At 37.8% G+C, this 19076-nt stretch overlaps 1 protein-coding gene across 4 annotated transcripts in view; it reads left to right on the forward strand.

Annotated features, from left to right (window-relative positions):
- cdk14 (cyclin-dependent kinase 14) overlaps positions 1-19076 on the forward strand; it is a 279683-nt gene that overhangs the window by 209389 nt on the left and 51218 nt on the right. For all 4 annotated transcript variants that reach the window (XM_012964199.3, XM_012964198.3, NM_001102988.1 and 1 more), the window contains 1 exon segment: positions 380-428. In XM_012964199.3, coding sequence (XP_012819653.1) covers positions 380-428 — 49 coding nt within the window.

Genomic DNA, 19076 nt, shown 5'->3' on the forward strand with positions numbered 1-19076 from the left:
TTTCTCAAACAGCTTACTGTGCTCTATATAGCTTACCTATATGGGCTACCAACTTGCCCTCCTTTGAATTGAACTGTACTAAATTATATCTCATCTGCTACAATTCCACTCAGGACAGTGCATGTAGTCCATGGCTGGTAGGTGTGTGCAGGCCCACTGTGTGATCCAGTGAAAGACATGATATTCTGTAATTTTCCTTGTTTTCCACAGAAAGCCTACAGCTTAAACCTATACGTCAAATGAGAGTCTGGGTATAAGAATGCAAGACACAAATCAAACTGTATGAGTGATCAAGGCTGAAAGAATGGAAAGTGATTGAACATTAATAATAAATATGAGTGAATACATGCTTCATTTTTCTCTTCTCTTTGTGTTTCAGAACGATTTACGCAATACGGCCCTAAGAATCTAAGACAAGCTTGGAATAAGTAAGTAAAGTGTTATATACCTATGCAGCTTTATGTTTCCTTTTACTTTCCTACAGTAGCGCTACCACTCTCCTATTTATGGGCTCATTATTGCGCATGAAAATGATCAGCCAACCTGTGTGCATAAGCATATAAAGAAAAGAAATACTCAGTTCTTCTTGTGGTCTTCATAAAGTGTGTATAATCTGTGTCGATTGTGTGCAGCCTCCTCTCAACAACTACCCTTTGACTGGGTATTCAAAGATCTCCAAACAAAGTGCATTGGAAGCGCATAAAAATAAAGAACATGTGAAATTATGGTGTAATATTTCTTAAATAAATAAAACACTCACAAGTGCAAGCTTGAAAAATGTGACCATAAATAAATTAGTGTAGTACTATTTATTATGAATAAAACCTGCCCATATACAGGCTACTCACAGGATTGTAGTACAAATCAGCAAGAACCAGAACAAGCTCAGTTTTTATTCATAATAAATATCATCATTTTATCATAATTTGAGGTGCCCGCTTTATCACTCCCATCAAGAATCTGCAGATTTACTTTGCCTTGCTGTTTTTTACATCTGGTGAGTGCATCAGCTCACCATTTTGCACTGGTGGACAAAATGTATTATTTAATTTATTTATGGCCACATTTTTCAAGCTTGCACTTGGGTGGGTGTTTTATTTATTTAAGAAATATTACACCATCATTTCATATGTTCTTTATTTTTATGCACTTCCAATGCACATTGTTTGTATGCATAAGCATGTAGTTTGTGTAATTAGATACAATAAAAACTATTTATGAGGCTGCCTTCAACTGTAGGTGTATTTTGCTCACAAAGATTTACTTAAAATGGTGGTTCAACTTCAGGCTAACTTTTAGTATGTTATAGAATTAGCAACTTTTCCACTGGTCTTCATTGTTTTATTTTTTATAGTTTTTGAATTATTTGCCTCCAACTTTCAAATGGGGGGGTCCCTGATCCCAGCAGCCAAAAAACTATCGCTCTGTGATGCCACAATGTTATTGCTATTGTTTCTTTTATTACTTATCTTTATATTTAGACCCTTCTCTATTGATATTCCTGTGTCTTTTTCAAACCACTGCTTGGTTGTTAGGATAAATTGGACCCTAGCAACAAGATAGGTGCTGAAATTCCAAACTGAACAGCTGCTGCACAAAAATCTAGGCCAGTTGCACATTGTCTCAGAATAGCAGTCTCTACATTATATTAAAAGTTAATTTGAAGGTCAGATCAGCTGATGAAGCCTATTTATTGAGTACACATACAGCAGTATGGTTTTGCCTATAGCTATAGGTTATTTTGAAAAGGACAAGGGACATCACTCCTGAATTTTGAATTCATGTAAGAACAGAGGCAGCACAGTGGTGCAGAGATTGGCGCTGATGCCTTGCAGTCCTGGGAACCAATGTTTGATTTTATCCAGGGAATGTTTATATGTTCTCTCTGTGCTTGTTTGGGGTTTCTGTGGGTACTACAGTTTCCTCCCGTAATCCAAAAAGCATAGAGGCAGTTTAAAGTATTGTTTATAGAAAGTGCATTTCAGAATGCTTACACTCCCTAGGCTATGTACAGATTTCTAATAAAATAGACGTGATGTGCAAGAAAGAATTAGGCCTCTCAGTGCCTGCTGAAAGGCAAAGAGACAAGATAACCTTGTATACAAGTATGAGTTTTAAGTCAGTACCACACCCAGTTAAACTCATTCTAACTTTGAACATAAATAGTTTATAGCTGCCACAATCTACAAAGAAGAGATTAGTTATAAAATTCTCAATCGCGGAGCAAAACTGTCAGACATTCCTGCAGGTCTGGTTGCCACTAGGCAAAGTGTTCCTCTGGCACAGTGAGCTCTTGTCAGGGCTTATGAGCGAATGTCAGTGCCTGGGTAAACAGGGCAATAAGGAGCGGGTTTTGGTTTGTGTTCAAATAAGAGGGGTTGCAAGAGAAGGTTTTTTAAAACTTGGGCACAGTTACTTTTGTTTACAATCTAAAGCCTGAAGCTCTAGGAGACAAAAAAAGGAATTATTTTCAAAGCACGCAAGGGTTCAGGGTCTTAATGGCTTCTTATTTGGTGTAAGTCAGTACCGCAGGCACAGTGACAGAGACATCAAGAAATCCATTGTTATTCCCTGAACTTCAGCAGCAAGAGGTCAAACTATAGACTGACTTCCAAAGAAATACTTAAGAGTCGCTAGAATCACATCTGACTTGTGTATCGCTTCTGTTTTAATGATAAATACTTAAATATAATTCAGCACTATGCAGCTTTCCTTGAGTGTGCATATATAACCAAGCATATACCTGTAGCCTCATGTCTATTGATTTAAAATAACTAGAACATACCATACTGGAAAAGCACAGAAGACTTATTAATTTGAGGGGTAGTTCACCTTTGAAAAAGTAGGGATGCACTGAACACAGTTTTTAGGGTTCGGCTGAACCCCCGAATCCATCCCAAGTGATTCGGCCGAATACCGAACCGAATCCGAATTTGCATATGGAAGTGAGGTTTTCACTTTCGTGTTCACACGGACATTTAAACCCTTTCAAATCATAATTAGCATGTGCTAATTAGGATTCAGATGCAGTTTGCCAGGACCGTGGATTCAGCCGGATCCGAACCCTGCCGAAAAAGGCCAAATCCTGGCCGAATAACAAACCAAATCCTGGATTCGGTGCATCCCTAACTTTTAGTATGTTATAGAGAGCGATGTTCTGAGACAATTTGCAATCCAGTTTTATTTTTTAACATTTGTGGCTTTTGATGTAATTCTGTAGTTTGGAATTTCAGCACCTACTTGGTAGTTAGTATCAAAATTACCATAGCAACCAACAGTGGTATGAATGAGAGAAAGGAATATAAATAGGAGAGGGTATGAATAGAAAGATATGTAATATAAAGTAACAATAACATTGTAGGCTCACCCTGTACGCTTGGTACAGGGTGGCTGTCCTTGGGGGCCCTGTGAGATGTATATTTGAAATAGTATGTACTTGTTACAGGGCTCTAATTACAACTCTAAAAGGCTTAGATATAGTAATGTATAATATATACTTGTTACAGGGCTTTATTGGTAACCCTGAAAAATGTGCAAATTAAAGTTTTGGGTATAAAAAGGGAAGTGACATGGGCACACCATACTTCCTCTGATGAAGCACTTAATGTGCGAATCGCGTTAGGAAGGAGAGAGGGTGTCATGCAGCATGGGATGTACCTTCCATTTGGTATAGTATGGTTTATTTATTTGAATTTTGAAATTTTTATTCAATTCTGAGCCAATAAATGGTTGTGTTTTTCACTGAATAATGTGTTCAATTACTGATAGTAACTGTTACACAAGTGGAGGCTCTGGGCCAGCACAACTCAGAGGCACCCAGAGTAGACTGGTGGGAGGAAGAGGGGTTGTGGAGGATTCTTGTTAGGTGGGGTGGCATACACTAGATACTGGTGTTAAGAAAGGGGGAACTTTGGAGGAGACTGTAGGAGAGAAAAAAGTAACGAATTAAACAGAACAGAGCAGGACCAATTGGATACAGAGAATGAAAAGGAGATCAGAGAGAAAGGCAATGTAGTGCTTCTGCCTAACTGGCATCTTCCATTTCACCATTACAGGGTTGTCTGTTCTAAGCACAAGAACACTAGCCCTCTTGCACAGGGCAGTAACAACCAGAATCCCCATTACTATCAGGGCTTCTCTCCACTCCATTGCAGTAAAGAAAGAGACATACACAGAACCTGAATCAAATGCAACCCCATGCTCTGTCTGTTTAAGAAGAAGACCACCATATTCCCCTTATTACAGTCAACAGTACTGTATACCTTACTTTACAGTTATTGTGTACAGAAGCCCTTTGTACACATGCACTAACAAAAGTGTATCATAAAGGATGTTTTTGTGTTTACTGCCCTCAGAAATGCTGTGGTGAAAAGAACAGAAAGCATACAATGTATTGTCAGATAGCTGTTTGTATTCAGCAGCAGGATGCCAAAGGTTTCTTCTTGCTTTCTGTTTGTTAACAGTTGTAAAGAGCTTCACATAATAACTTTATTTTTAGGTAACATAATCCAGCTCTTCTTCCCTTCAAAAAATAAAATATCAAGAATAGTGGGGTTTTTTTCTGCCTACTGTTTTCTCCTTAACAGATTCTGTGCTCATTACAGGTTATTGACAAGTGAGTTAGGGATCTGACTGTGTGAATAGCGATAGCAGAATTTTACTAGCTTTCAAAGTCTATACCTGCTGATTATCATAGGTTCGACATTATATGACAGAGCAAAGCTACAAATTATTTGTGTCAAGCACAGTATGAAACAAAACACATAATTCTATCATGTGCTGCTATGTTTATACCATAAATGCCTTCCTTGACAAAACAATTAAGTTACCTGGTAAAGGAGTGCATCCTGACTCCATTATGTGTATCATGCACATATTGATGGTTATTTGATTGTTGTATAGAAAAACAATATTCTAGTTTTCCATGACAATATCTTACAGATTACAAAGTTGGTGCCCATTTTTTAATTTCTGAAATGGAGGCATAAAGACCATGTGTACTGCTCTAGTAGTACACATGGTCTTTATGGGGAGCTCCTGTGACAACTGTAAAGGCCTAAATCATTACTACTATAGAGATACTGAAACTTTAAGCCAGTGCAGTCAGTTTATTATATAAAATATGGCATTTCTAGGGTTTAGTTCTCCTTTAATGAATATTACCAATGTGAAATTCAAAATGGCCACTGAAAAAACACTTCTCTGTGGCAATCTAGTGGCAATGTTTAGACTTGCCCTTCAGTAGTTTGGTGATCCTTGCAGCAAAGCTATACAGTCCTGTTCATATGTATATACAGTACAAGTGAGTTTGCAGTTACTCAAGCACAGTCTGTAAATGTTGTGATCATTTTCTTTCTTCTTTATATCTTGTAATGGTTGGGGAGGATTTTCTTAGAATCATATGGGGCTATTAACTCCTCAACCTTTTTGCAGGCAATATAACGAAAAGTTACTCAGTAATTTCATGTGGGAGAACTAAAGTGTAAGTGCAAACACTCTGTACTGTAGTTTGTTTCTTCTTTATGTGACATCTTCCATACTGTAACTTGTGAATGACTTTGCTGCTTTAAAGAGCATTGTGCGTCTTTGTACTGTATGTAGTATTAAAATACATTCTGCCACTTATTTTAATTAAAGCCTTTTTTTATTTGAAAGCAATAATGGAGAATTGTTTTGCTTTCATACTTACTCCACTATAATTAACTGAATTAGTTTGACTAGCGAAAATGAGCTCTGTATAAGCAACCCCTGTCTCTTCCTCCCTTTAGTGTCTGGCACACAGGGCATAATTTGGTGATTTTTCAGTCAATATTGGCTGTTTTGCCTCTAATTTAGTTTAATTTTTTTTAGCCAGAAAATGTACATGATTCCAATGAACAAAATGAGAAGACAAAATCATGCTCTTCTTCACTGGCTGAAACGCCAAAGGCCTCTGTAGTAACTGTAGTAACAGGGGGGCTATAGTGAAATGTAAAAAAATTCATACGGCATTTCAGGAGGGGGGGTTTGCGCATAAAGATGCCCCCAGTAGCCCCCCATCTTCTTTTCTGCTGACCCAACAAAATCTGGAGAGCTCATGTGACAAGTTTGAAGGCCTTGATCATTACTGCTATAAAGATGCTGAACCTTTATGCTGGTGCAGTCAGTTCAGTATATAAAACACAGGTATGGGACCCATTATCCAGAATGCTTGGGACTTTTCCAGATAAGAGGTCTTTCTGTAATTGGGATCTCCTACCTTAGACAGCTAAAACAATTATTTAAACAGTAATAAAACCCAATATGATTGTTTTGCATCCAATAAGGGGTAATTATATCTTAGTTGGGATCAAGTACAAGGTACTGTTTTATTATTACAGAGAAAAAGGGAATCATTTTTAAAAATGTAAATTATTTTACTAAAATGGAGTCTATGGGAGATGGCCTTTCCGTAATTTGGAGCTTTCTGGATAATGGGTTTCCGGATGGGGTCCAATACCTGCATTACATTTCTACCCATATTCATGTTATGGTTGTGTTCTTCTTTAATCTTTTTGCATTTTAGATCCTTATTAGTGGCTCACACTTTTGAACCACCAAGGTCGAATTTGAAAAATCCAACTCGTGATATATATATATATATGCTTGATGGAGTGATTCCATTATTTTCCAAAGCAAATAAATAAATGAATGAAGGGCTTAGAAGGCTTTTTATAAGGTACTTTAAGGAGGATAGAGTAACCTTATTAAAATTAAGGGGTATTTGCACATAGATTTTACAGGAAAGAATGCTTTCCTCTTCGAGGGGGCTACTTTTTAGAATGTTTTCTTACTTCTACAGTAAAAAGGAATGAAGTAGGTTAAGCTTAATGGGTATATGTCTTTTTCCAACTGTGATAACTTTATTGGCTAAACTAGTTTCAGTTGGGCACTAAGGACTTTTCCATCCGCCAGAGAGTTAGTGGAACAGTGCATATTTCTTTATTTATATAGTATGGGTTCTCCATAGTGATAGGTGAAATAACTCGGCAGGCATGGATTCGTAGTGATTTTTTCGCTCATCATTAGTTCTCCATATTGTGGTGCCAATTGCTAGATCGCTATTGGAACTCGACAGGCTTGGGGCCAGAGTGCTGGAAACATGAGGTCAGAAGCAAGAACTTGAAAATATTTAAAGTAAACATTTCCCCTGAAATAAAAGCATTATCATCAGAGTCAAATTCTTACCTGATGTTTAACACTGACATAAAACAATAATAGACAATTATACACCGTGCACATCAGCAAATTTAATATATGATTTTAGTGACTGAGGCGCAGAAAGGTGCAACTGACACCTCTAGCAGCCACTTAATTTAAATTAAATATTATGAATATCTAAATAAATGCATACACATTCATCCAATATGGCATCTAGAGAGAATGTCTCCGGTACACCTGCCATTGCTTGAGGGCACATGAAGTCACGTGAGTCCAAAGGGAACTGAACTTTTTCTCATCGGCACGGAGTCAATTCAATGGCCTGAGGCATAAATTCTATGCTAAAATGACAATATGACTCACGAACAATAGACGGCATTATAAGCTTTACAAAAGGGGCTGTAGGATGCTTACAACCGTAGCCTTATTCAGGATAAAATAAACCAAGCCGTTAAAGGAAAAAAAAAAAAGAAAGGATAATGGGTTAGCCGCACCGTTCTTTGATAATAAGTTTTAATTTAAGTTGAAAGTGATGCGTTGCTGGGAGGTGTTTGCTTAGCATCTGCCAATTATAGTCCCAGCGCCAGATTGGTATTATTAACAATAGGTAAACAGCACCCTTGAGTTTGCTGAGAAGAAGCTAATTTATTTTAACCTTTGTGTCGCTCCCTGAAATGAGCTTCCAACAAGGTTGCGCCAAGCCCTTGTGTAACAGAGAGTTAAATGGCTGTGTACTGAAAAGTCAGCCCATTAATAAAGTACATCTCCACTAAGCCTGCTCCCCAATGATTTCGCTCAAACTCTATAATTCCAGATACAGCCACTTCCCATTAAATTATTTAAATCATGCAATAATTGATCGTAGGCTGCCCTTGCACTGCTGAATATTTGATTAGAAATACAATGCAATCGGCCAATTTCTTTGTGATGTTTGTCCAGCTAAATCCTTCGGTGCCTGAACAGACGCGCGCACGCTGGAGATACCAGCTGTGTTTGTTTTATGCCTTTGTCAATATGGATTTAAAAGAAAGGCAAAGTAGCTCTTACTTAATATTAATGTACCCCCCTCACCACCGTACATAATGCACAACAAAACTAAAAATATTGTTCCATTAGAGAAAATAACTGGAAACAAAAGGAAGGCTTTATAGAAGTAAAGCACTGAACTCCTTTCCTCCCAGACAGCAGTGCATACCAGGCATTTTCCAGTCTATCTGATGGAAATCGATCCTGAGGTAAGGCCGCTTGGAAAGAGGAGCTGCAAGAGAGGCAAGGAAACACTTCAAAGGCAGAGAAAAAAAAAAAACATATTTCTTGCCAAATCTTGACTTTACAGGAACGTACAGACACCAAAAGGAAATAAATCCTGAGGATGATAGATTGGATTCCCCAATTAATACAGATTTCTTTCAAGCTTGGTCTTGGAGAATTCATGCCATACAGGTAGTGTGCTCTAAAAAAAGACAACATGTCAGATTGTCTCTCTTTAGATGCAGCTACCTAGGAATGAGCTGAAACCTTGCTTAAATTAGATTTTGTATAAGGTTTGTATTATCTCTAAAGGAAACTTTATTTCAGAATTGTGCATAGTGAGGTAATACCTATGTTTACATTATTAATGGCTGTTTGCTGCCTTCCACAGCCCCAGGGATGTCAGGCCCTGTCCCAGTATGATTAGGCCATGTCTCACTATATATTCCTGTTAGGGGATTAGAACACAAAAACAAAGTAGCCAAAGTGCTTTAGATCCAAAGATAAATGTTGCGTACATAGAACAACTATACTGGATGGGTTAGGATATTATTACAGGTAGGGGATCCCTTATCCAATAACCCATTATCCAGAAACTCTTGAGTTATGGTAAGGCCACCACATAGAGCCCATTTTAAGCAGATAATTCTAATTTTAAAAGTCAGTTCCATTTATTCTGTAATAATAAAATAGTACTTTGTACTTGATGGTAACTAAGCTGTATGAATCCCTATTTATGGAAACACAAGTCTGAGAAACAGTGTATCTAAGTACACGTGAAGCTTGTTAAGATTTCTGGGCTTTCTGCTCAGTGGACATTTTTAGTTATCTTTATACAATGGTTATAGCGGCATGTCTGTGTTTAACATGCTGGCTTTCCTGTAGTAACTATACTGGCACATCTGTGGTTAACATGCAGATTATCCACTTTCTGTAGTAATTACACTGGCATTTCTTTGTTTAATATGCAGATTATCCATTTTCCATAGTAATTCTAGTAGCATGTGTATGGGTTAAAATGCCCATTATCTATTTTATTTAATGGTTATATTGGCTTGTCTAAGGGTTAATATGCAAATAATCAGTTATCTGTAGTACATACACTGGCACGTCTTGGGTTAATATGCTGGTTTTACTAGCTGGTCTCTGGTTAATTTGCAGATTGTTCATTTCCTATTGGAATTATAATGGCTTGGGTTAATATGCTTGTTATCTATTTTATTTAGTGATTATACTGGTTCATCTGGGGTTGATATGCTCGTTATCTATTTCTGTAGTAGTTGGCAGGTGTGGGATATGTTTTGGTAAAATGGTTGTGGTATTTAGGGGTGTGCTCCCAAAGTGCAAGTGACCAAAGAATTTTAGCAGCGCTGTGTGCAGCAGATATTCATGATTGATACTCTCTACTTATACAGCCGCCTAGTTACACCATTATGTAAGTTGTGGGCTTCGCAAATAAATTGATTTTAAACTTGGCACCTTGTTGTTGTATACAGGCTTTGTCTAAAAAAAACGGCTGTTTTTGCTTGATCACTTTGCCTCACTTTGCAGATGCCCATGATAGAATTGGGGATGCACCGGATCCACTTTTTTCAGATTTGGCCAAACCCTTAAGCCTTCATAAAAGATTTGGCCAAATACCGAACGGAATCCAAATCCTAATTAGTTAATGCTTATTAGGTTACATAAGGGTTAAACATTGTGTTTACATGAGAAAAAGTCACATGATTTTAGGATTCGGATTGGGTTCGAGTTTAAGGTTGTACCTTAAACTTTGAATATAATTATTGCCTGGTTGTTTACTGGCACATTATACTATTTTGATGTTTAAATTCACCAAAATTTGGGAGAGATAACTTTTTTCTTATTTCCAGTCCCAAATAAAAGAAACATTGCTTAGTTAGAAGCACATTGGCATAAACCAAAGCACTGGAACCCATTGTATTGTTGTACCCATTGTAAGTGTTTGAGGTATGTATTTTTCTTCATTTAGGAACTTTTAATTTGCTTTTTGCTTAATAAATATATTTAAATGGGTTATTACAATATCCATCATAAACGAATGGACTCATTTAGTAAATTATATAAAGTAGCATAATTTCCTAGGAAATGAACCTGTTAGAGAATCAAAATAGAAGCACAAAAGAGATTTATTTAGAAAATAAATATATTTATAGTAAATTGGTGAATATAGCATATTTGGCGTTTGTTTTTCCCCCCAAAAGGCGTATTTCTTACTAAGCAGTCTTTTCAGTTGCAAGAATCTTTTATCTCTTGCTCTTCATCTGTGGCGCCAGATGTAAACAGAAAGAACAAAGCAGGACTGGCGTGCTCAAATCCGAGCAGAACTTTTTGTATTTACGTTTTAATTCCCATAGGTGAAAACGCACAGAAAGTAATTCAGAAAATGTAAAGAAAGCTTTTTGGTTGTTTTTTTTTATCAAATTTTTATTATTTGTATTTTCAAACAGTGGCGTTTTATACAGTGGGAGTTCAACGGTAGTATTAAATACACAGTGTTATGAACTTTGTATTTGCAGTAGTGCTGTGATTGCCCTTCTGCCAGGGCTACAACTCCACATACAGCCTAACTGGAAAATCAGCACAGTAAAGGGGTTATCTACTATTGAAAGGGCAGGGTGGAAAGTGCAAAAAAACAAGGCAAGCCAGTATGTATTACGTACATTGCACCCTGCCATTATTTCTGGCTGCAGGGGCTTATATTTCACAATGGAGAGCAAAGACCTGTGTTCCCCTCATTATTACACTGCTACCTGTTATTGGCACTGCTATATTCATGAGGTAAGGGCAAAGGAGGCATGTTGGCAAGAGTGCTGGGGACCAAAGGCTGCAAAAGGGCCTTGTGCTAAATACCTGGTGGTAGGTACAGGGTTGCCTTGTGCCCACAACCCCTTCTCTGCTTCTTGCATTGGATTTTTAAACCTGCTTGTGGTCCAGAATAAGCATTGATGGGTGCTATTTTGCTCACCATACTGCTCTGGCACTTTCACCCAGGATCATGTTAAATTACATTTAATTCCATATACAGCAGTATAAAGACGACTAAGCACTTACTGAGAAATTAGCACAAAAGGCCCACATACAGTAATATAGATTTCTTAGTTTAGTTATGAATAACTAGTGTAAACTATACATCCAGGATCCCCATGGAATCACTCCTGTGCTGACATTGTTCCCAGAGACTGTTTGGCACAGGAGCAAATGGTCAAAGTCAGGATGAAGTTTCCAGATAGTTTTGGCCATATAGTGTATATATCCTCTATGTTGTTGGGCCACAAGACCTGTTATACACAATGTTTATCAGTTCAGTATTTCTATTAACCTTAAATTATGAATTTCTTTTCTTAAGACATCAGAATGTTCATCTGTTATAGAGATATTCATAGAACCCATCTACCAAAATGATGTAAGGTGCAAATAACTTTTTTTTTGCTCAATACAGCAATTATTCCCAGAATTCCAGTGCTTTTGTGGGCTTGCCCTAATTTGTGTAATTTGTAGTTGTGCCTGATGCGGCATTGTGGGCACAAAAGCAGTGTAAATTGTGCACATGCTGTGATGGATACAATTTCTTTGTGAGTTATAATGGCATAATTACTGGAGAATGCCATTTATAGTCTGCAATTTGCTTGATGCAAGTTCATAGCACTTGATGATGAGTCCAACTACCAACATATCCCAATTCATGCTAAAAAGAGAGTTTTACCCCACCAACTCTTCCACCTCCAGGCCATATTTTTGCACCTCGTACTTTTTCCTCCTTCAATCAATTTTCCATTTCTTAACACTGGCCAGATTTGCCCATGGCCAGTAACTCATAGTGAATTGCTTTTTTTCAGTCAGCTGCAGGTTGCTATGGTTTACTGCCCATGGGCAATTTTGCCAGAATTGATAATTAAGCCCCATAGTACATATGCCCTAGAAGTTACAAGACTTGCATGCTCTTGCATATTTACTAAACTAACAGCCGCTGGACCACTAATAACTAGCTCCTTCTACTGCCTCTAAGGCTTGACAGTGTATTGTTTCTTCATATCTGACAAATGATCTACAGATTTACGCTCCGAACAGATGTGAGCATTCCATAGGCAGGATTGTTTTCTCTAACGTGCTGCACACAAAGGAAGGTGTGTTTATGTAAATATTGTATATCATACATAAAATACACCTAAATGGCTTTACTAAAGCATCAGGCGCACACATTTATACCATCTTACCACTAAATGTAGCATTCTATAAATTCTGCTCTCTTTCTTTACATACGCATAAACTATTTCTAGTTCAGATCTGTAGGTATGTGTATTTTTTAGTTTTTATTGTATATATCTATGAATGTTTAGGACAATATGATAGCACTGGTCCAGTGTGATTTATTTATAAACATATTTTTGTTCACTTGTTATATCGGTAGCTGCCATATTATTCCTTATTTGAGCAACCGATTACATTTTATCCATGACCCCTAGTGGCCAAAATGTGATATTAAGAAATGTTTATTTTTGGTGAAGGACTGCCTCCTGTCTAGACATCTACTGGGCTTAGGGTTACCATCTCTCCCGGCTAACAAAACCCGGCAGGGGGCAGGAGCAATGTCATGGGGGCGTAGAGGAGGCAGGCCCATGGTTCAGAGAGGAGGCGGGGCTGTGATGTCATGGGGTGGGGCTATTATTTAACTCTTTTAACCAACCTTTGTGCAAATATGAGGTGGGGTAACTATACATGCCTCTCTTAATAACATAATTGCCCAGCTCTATCCCCAGAACATGTGCTTTCATGTTTAGGCTTAGTAAACTTTCCTTGGAAATAACAATGGAGGATGTTGACAAAGAAAATCATCCTGACCACATGACATGCAGAATTTGTCTCTTTTTTCCTCGTTTTGTTATGTTGGCTTCAGTCCAGCGAGGGAGGAAATAAAAATGTGAAGAGAGAATTCTGTGGAATGTTAAATGCACTGGTGCATTTATTCTCCCTTTTATCCCTTGCCAAGATTCGGCAGGGATGATATAAATTCACTATGTAGTCTGCTAGAAACCCTAACAAAATATATATTTCATTTAAGAATCCCACTGTAAAAGGTTATTTTCTCTTTACTCTGTTCAGTTTAAGCCTGTAAAAAGCGTTACATGAAAAACCTGATATGTTTGGTAAATCATTTATTGCATCCCTATCTCATATATTCATTTCTGAGAGAAAGGGTTATTGAGAACACAGGTCTTGAGGGGGTTTTCTTTAATATTAAGAAATGGGAATAATCTAGAACAGTGTTTTTTTTAAATGCTAAATATCCCATCAAAAAAATAATGCTAGAAATCAGTATCGTTTTATGAGTATAATATGTATTTTTTTTTAATTAAATTGAATAATTGGTATCAAGTAGTAAAATATCAAAAATGTAAAATAATAGTTTTTGATTATGGGACAGATTCTGGTCAATGGGAAAAGATTATTTTATTGTTTATCATGTGAAAACATATGGGTGAGATTCGATTTGAAGAGAAAAACTTTTAAAAGAACTTAAAACTTCTAATATATTATAATTCTCATAATTCAATTCCAATTTTCCCATAGACTTCAATAGAGTTTTTGTGTGATAAATAGTGAGATTTTCTCATTGAATTGCATCTGGATCTATGGGAAAATCTGTAATTAAATAAGGAGATAAGCTTTTATCATCAAATTGAATCTGGCCTAATGCCCTTTATCTGTCTGGCTGTGGAATTGGTACCTTTGCAGAGACATGGCACACTGAAAAACCTTTTTAAAAATAACCAATCACCAATAATTTTAATATTTTTAAATATTAAATATTTTAAAAACATTATGGCAAACACAAAAGTTTTTCTGTGAATTTCATATGATTCAAATCAGACCATAAGAAGCAGATGTATTTAAATAAACCTATATCTAATCTAGCTATACTAGACATATATCATGGTTAAGATAAAGAATCTTGGTTTGCTGAATGTGGAAGAATGGAAATAACAAGACTGGACTGGACAGCTGTGTAGTTGACAGTAATACTTTTGCCCCCCTTCAATTGTTCTGGTATTGGGGATTCAGTGGGAAATAGGGCAATGGACAAGGCAGGCAGCAGATAACTAACAAAGGCCAGCAATAGGTCCAGAATTAAGGTAGTCAGCAGACAAGTAGCAGTCCCCAAAAAAGGCCAAGATCAGCACCAAGCAAAACTATGGAACACAGGACCTACAGAGATAACTAGGGGCAAGAACTCGAAAACAGAGAAGCAGAAGCAGATCATAGCTCAGGGGCCTAACGATCAAGCAAATGATACAGGAAAAGGCAAGTTTCTATAACTGCTTAGAGACTGCCTGCAGTTGGCCTTAATGATGTTGCAGGGGAATACAGCGAGAAGCCCATTAGTATACTTACAGTATGAAGCCTAGAGAGCCTCCTGAGGCCCAACATGTAAAGGTACTAGCCAGTCATCAAAAATTCTAAAGCCGAACTATTTTAATCAGCTACATTATGATATTATGTTTTACATCATAGCACCAAATTGCATGTTCTTCCCTCTCTGATATAAATGTAGAAAAATAAGTTTGTGTGACTATGGTCTGTGCAGCAGATCAGAACGAGTTAAGCAGAATGTGCTGAATATTAGCCATTGAACAAAAAGATTGTGAATCAAGGCATAGTGTGCGTAATACCATGCTGTCTTTCTCCAAGACTGAAAAATATTGGTTTTGGCAAACACTGGTCCGAATTACTGTAAATACAAATGCGACTGAACTGTAAGGAGTTTTTTTTATATCAGTAAGTGTTTGACTAATAAACCTGTTTAAGTAAAGATTTATAAAAGTTAAACAACTATATATATATACAGTGGAGGAAATAATTATTTGACCCCTCACTGATTTTGTAAGTTTGTCCAATGACAAAGAAATGAAAAGTCTCAGAACAGTATCATTTCAATGGTAGGTTTATTTTAACAGTGGCAGATAGCACATCAAAAGGAAAATCGAAAAAATAACTTTAAATAAAAGATAGCAACTGATTTGCATTTCATTGAGTGAAATAAGTTTTTGAACCCCTACCAACCATTAAGAGTTCTGGCTCCCACAGAGTGGTTAGACACTTCTACTCAATTAGTCAACCTCATTAAGGACACCTGTCTTAACTAGTCACCTGTATAAAAGACACCTGTCCACAGAATCAATCAATCAAGCAGACTCCAAACTCTCCAACATGGGAAAGACCAAAGAGCTGTCCAAGGATGTCAGAGACAAAATTGTAGACCTGCACAAGGCTGGAATGGGCTACAAAACCATTAGCAAGAAGCTGGGAGAGAAGGTGACAACTGTTGGTGCGATTGTTCAAAAATGGAAGGAGCACAAAATGACCATCAATCGACCTCGCTCTGGGGCTCCACGCAAGATCTCACCTCGTGGGGTGTCAATGATTCTGAGAAAGGTGAAAAAGCATCCTAGAACTACACGGGAGGAGTTAGTTAATGACCTCAAATTAGCAGGGACCACAGTCACCAAGAAAACCATTGGAAACACATTACACCGCAATGGATTAAAATCCTGCAGGGCTCGCAAGGTCCCCCTGCTCAAGAAGGCACATGTGCAGGCCCGTCTGAAGTTTGCCAATGAACACCTGAATGATTCTGTGAGTGACTGGGAGAAGGTGCTGTGGTCTGATGAGACCAAAATAGAGCTCTTTGGCATTAACTCAACTCGCTGTGTTTGGAGGAAGAAAAATGCTGCCTATGACCCCCAAAACACCGTCCCCACCGTCAAGCATGGGGGTGGAAACATTTTGCTTTGGGGGTGTTTTTCTGCTAAGGGCACAGGACAACTTATTCGTATTAACGGGAAAATGGACGGAGCCATGTATCGTGAAATCCTGAACAACAACCTCCTTCCCTCTGCCGGGAAACTGAAAATGGGTCGTGGATGGGTGTTCCAGCACGACAATGACCCAAAACATACAGCAAAGGCAACAAAGGAGTGGCTCAAGAAGAAGCACATTAAGGTCATGGAGTGGCCTAGTCAGTCTCCGGACCTTAATCCAATAGAAAACCTATGGAGGGATCTCAAGCTCAGAGTTGCACAGAGACAGCCTCGAAACCTTAGGGATTTAGAGATGATCTGCAAAGAGGAGTGGGACCAACATTCCTCCTAAAATGTGCGCAAACTTGGTCATCAATTACAAGAAACGTTTGACCTCTGTGCTTGCAAACAAGGGTTTTTCCACTAAGTATTAAGTCTTTTTTTGTTAGAGGGTTCAAAAACTTATTTCACTCAATGAAATGCAAATCAGTTGCTATCTTTTATTTAAAGTTACTTTTTCGATTTTCCTTTTGATGTGCTATCTGCCACTGTTAAAAAAAACCTACCATTGAAATGATACTGTTCTGAGACTTTTCATTTCTTTGTCATTGGACAAACTTACAAAATCAGTGAGGGGTCAAATAATTATTTCCTCCACTGTATATATATATCAGCTCTTACCTCGGGTGCAAGGTAAATGATTTAAATATCCAAAAAAGACCAGCAACACCGAGTTATATTCCAAAAACAATCAATTGTGTATTAAAAATGCATGAACAGCCAACGTTACGTTTCGGTCCCCATCGGGCCTTGAGAAAGGTCCCGATGGGGACCGAAACGTAACTTTGGCTGTTCATGCATTTTTAATACACAATTGATTGTTTTTGGAATATAACTCGGTGTTGCTGGTCTTTTTTGGATATATATATATATATATATATAATTATATTAATAAAACTTCTTATTAATTTAGTTAATAGTGTACAAAATTGATATCACAGTGCCAACTGTTAAAGCTGCATAGCAAACTAAAGGCAACATCTAACTTTAAGGGCCAGATCTACCTCTCAAAAAAAAACAAACTAGTTTTGTCTAATTTTTGAAAGGGTGTGAAGGGGTTGAGTTTTAGAGAAAGATAAATTACTCCTTTTTTCTGAATCTTGGTTGAATTATGGAGGTGGCATACAGGAAGAAGTTAAGGCAGACAGAAGAAAGTTCTAGCAGTCTAGACAGAATAAGGTAAAACATTTTTCAATGTTGAGAAATAAAGATGTGACCATTGGCAAAATGTTTTAGGGTGATGGCACAAGGGATGTTTTGTTGCCTGCAAAAAATCTTCGCTACTATGGGCAACAAAACCTCCCCTGTTTTCTTCCCACAACTAACATTAAAATGGACGGTGGAATAACACACGCGGCGTAAAGATCCTGAAGTCCCTTGCTAGGCAACTTAAGGCTATTTTGGAAAGCCAAAGCACAGCCTATGTTTCCCTGCCAGTGATTTCAATGTTAGCTGGTGGGAAAGCATTTGCAGGAGATTTATAACAGGTAACTACTCTACAAGTGTGCCGTTGCCTTGAAAAGTCAGGACATTGCTAATATAGTGGTTGCAGTTTGCCACTGAGCTTACATGGAATGAGAAGGGGAGCAACCCCTGGCAGTAATTTGCTATTCAGAAAGAGATATCAATTAGGACATTACAGTCAAAAGTTACATTTGTTTACAGAGGAAAAATTACCAGTCAGCTCAATATTAAAGGGTCCCTATGATCATTGATTTACTCATATTCGGAAAAGATTGTTTTCTTGTTTCATTGTTTTGCTAAATTGTAATTAAATTCTGGCCACAATGGGCTGACATCACTGAACCCCACTGTTAGGCTTATGTCTAATAGGGGAATTAGTCATTCACGATAAATCTCTGCTACCACTGGCGACTTATCTCCCCAAAATGTCTTCCCACCAGCAATAATCTGAATCGCTGGTTGGAAGGCATACACATTGCTAAGTCGCCCAAAGTTTTCCCCTGTTGAACATAAACCTTAATGTGGCTGCAGGACAGAATTAATTACTCAGACGTGGATACTATGGCTTTGTATATAAATGAACACATTTACAGATGAGCTAAAATGAAAAAGAAAGCGTGGGATGCTGGTATGGTGTACATACAGTAAGCTCTGCATCTTAATATGTATCAGTGTAAAAGTAAACTCAATGCCTATTTTTCAAGAAGACATATTGTGTAAAAAATAAAAATGTGCCTTATACTGCGCTAAATATAAAAGGATTGTACTTTAAAAAAGATGTGTTTCAGGTTGATTTATTAATAAATTCCCTCAAAATCTTCCTAGTCACATCTGTTCCTCTTCCTGCTGCCTCCTTTCCCAGGCTGTGTGGGGGGTGGTGGCACTCCGCATGTTGCACTACCAATCAGCAGCTAGCCTGACCTGATAGGGAGCTGAAGCCTGCCTTTGCTTGTGTGACTACAGAGCTGTGATTGGCTACTGTACTTCTGGCAGGGATGTTGGGACACAACTACCCCTCATTTGAAATACAGACAGGGACTATAGTAGATCTCTAGGGATCTCCAATAAAGGGGTCATTTTTCAAGAAAACCAGCACCATATATTATTCATTACTGCCTACAAGATAAGGTGGGTTTTAACTTGTACTATTTGTCTCCATTGAACCTTACATGGGTAGAACTAGGGGTAGGCAACAGAGGAGCCTGCCTAGGGCACATGTTTATTGTGATATACCCAGTAGCATACTCTTTGAGCTGCTCGTCCTTAGTGTTACCTGGTCCATGTTCCCCACTTACTCTTCCA

Source organism: Xenopus tropicalis, chromosome 6, assembly GCF_000004195.4.
Source record: "Xenopus tropicalis strain Nigerian chromosome 6, UCB_Xtro_10.0, whole genome shotgun sequence".
Taxonomy (NCBI): Eukaryota; Metazoa; Chordata; class Amphibia; order Anura; family Pipidae; genus Xenopus; species Xenopus tropicalis.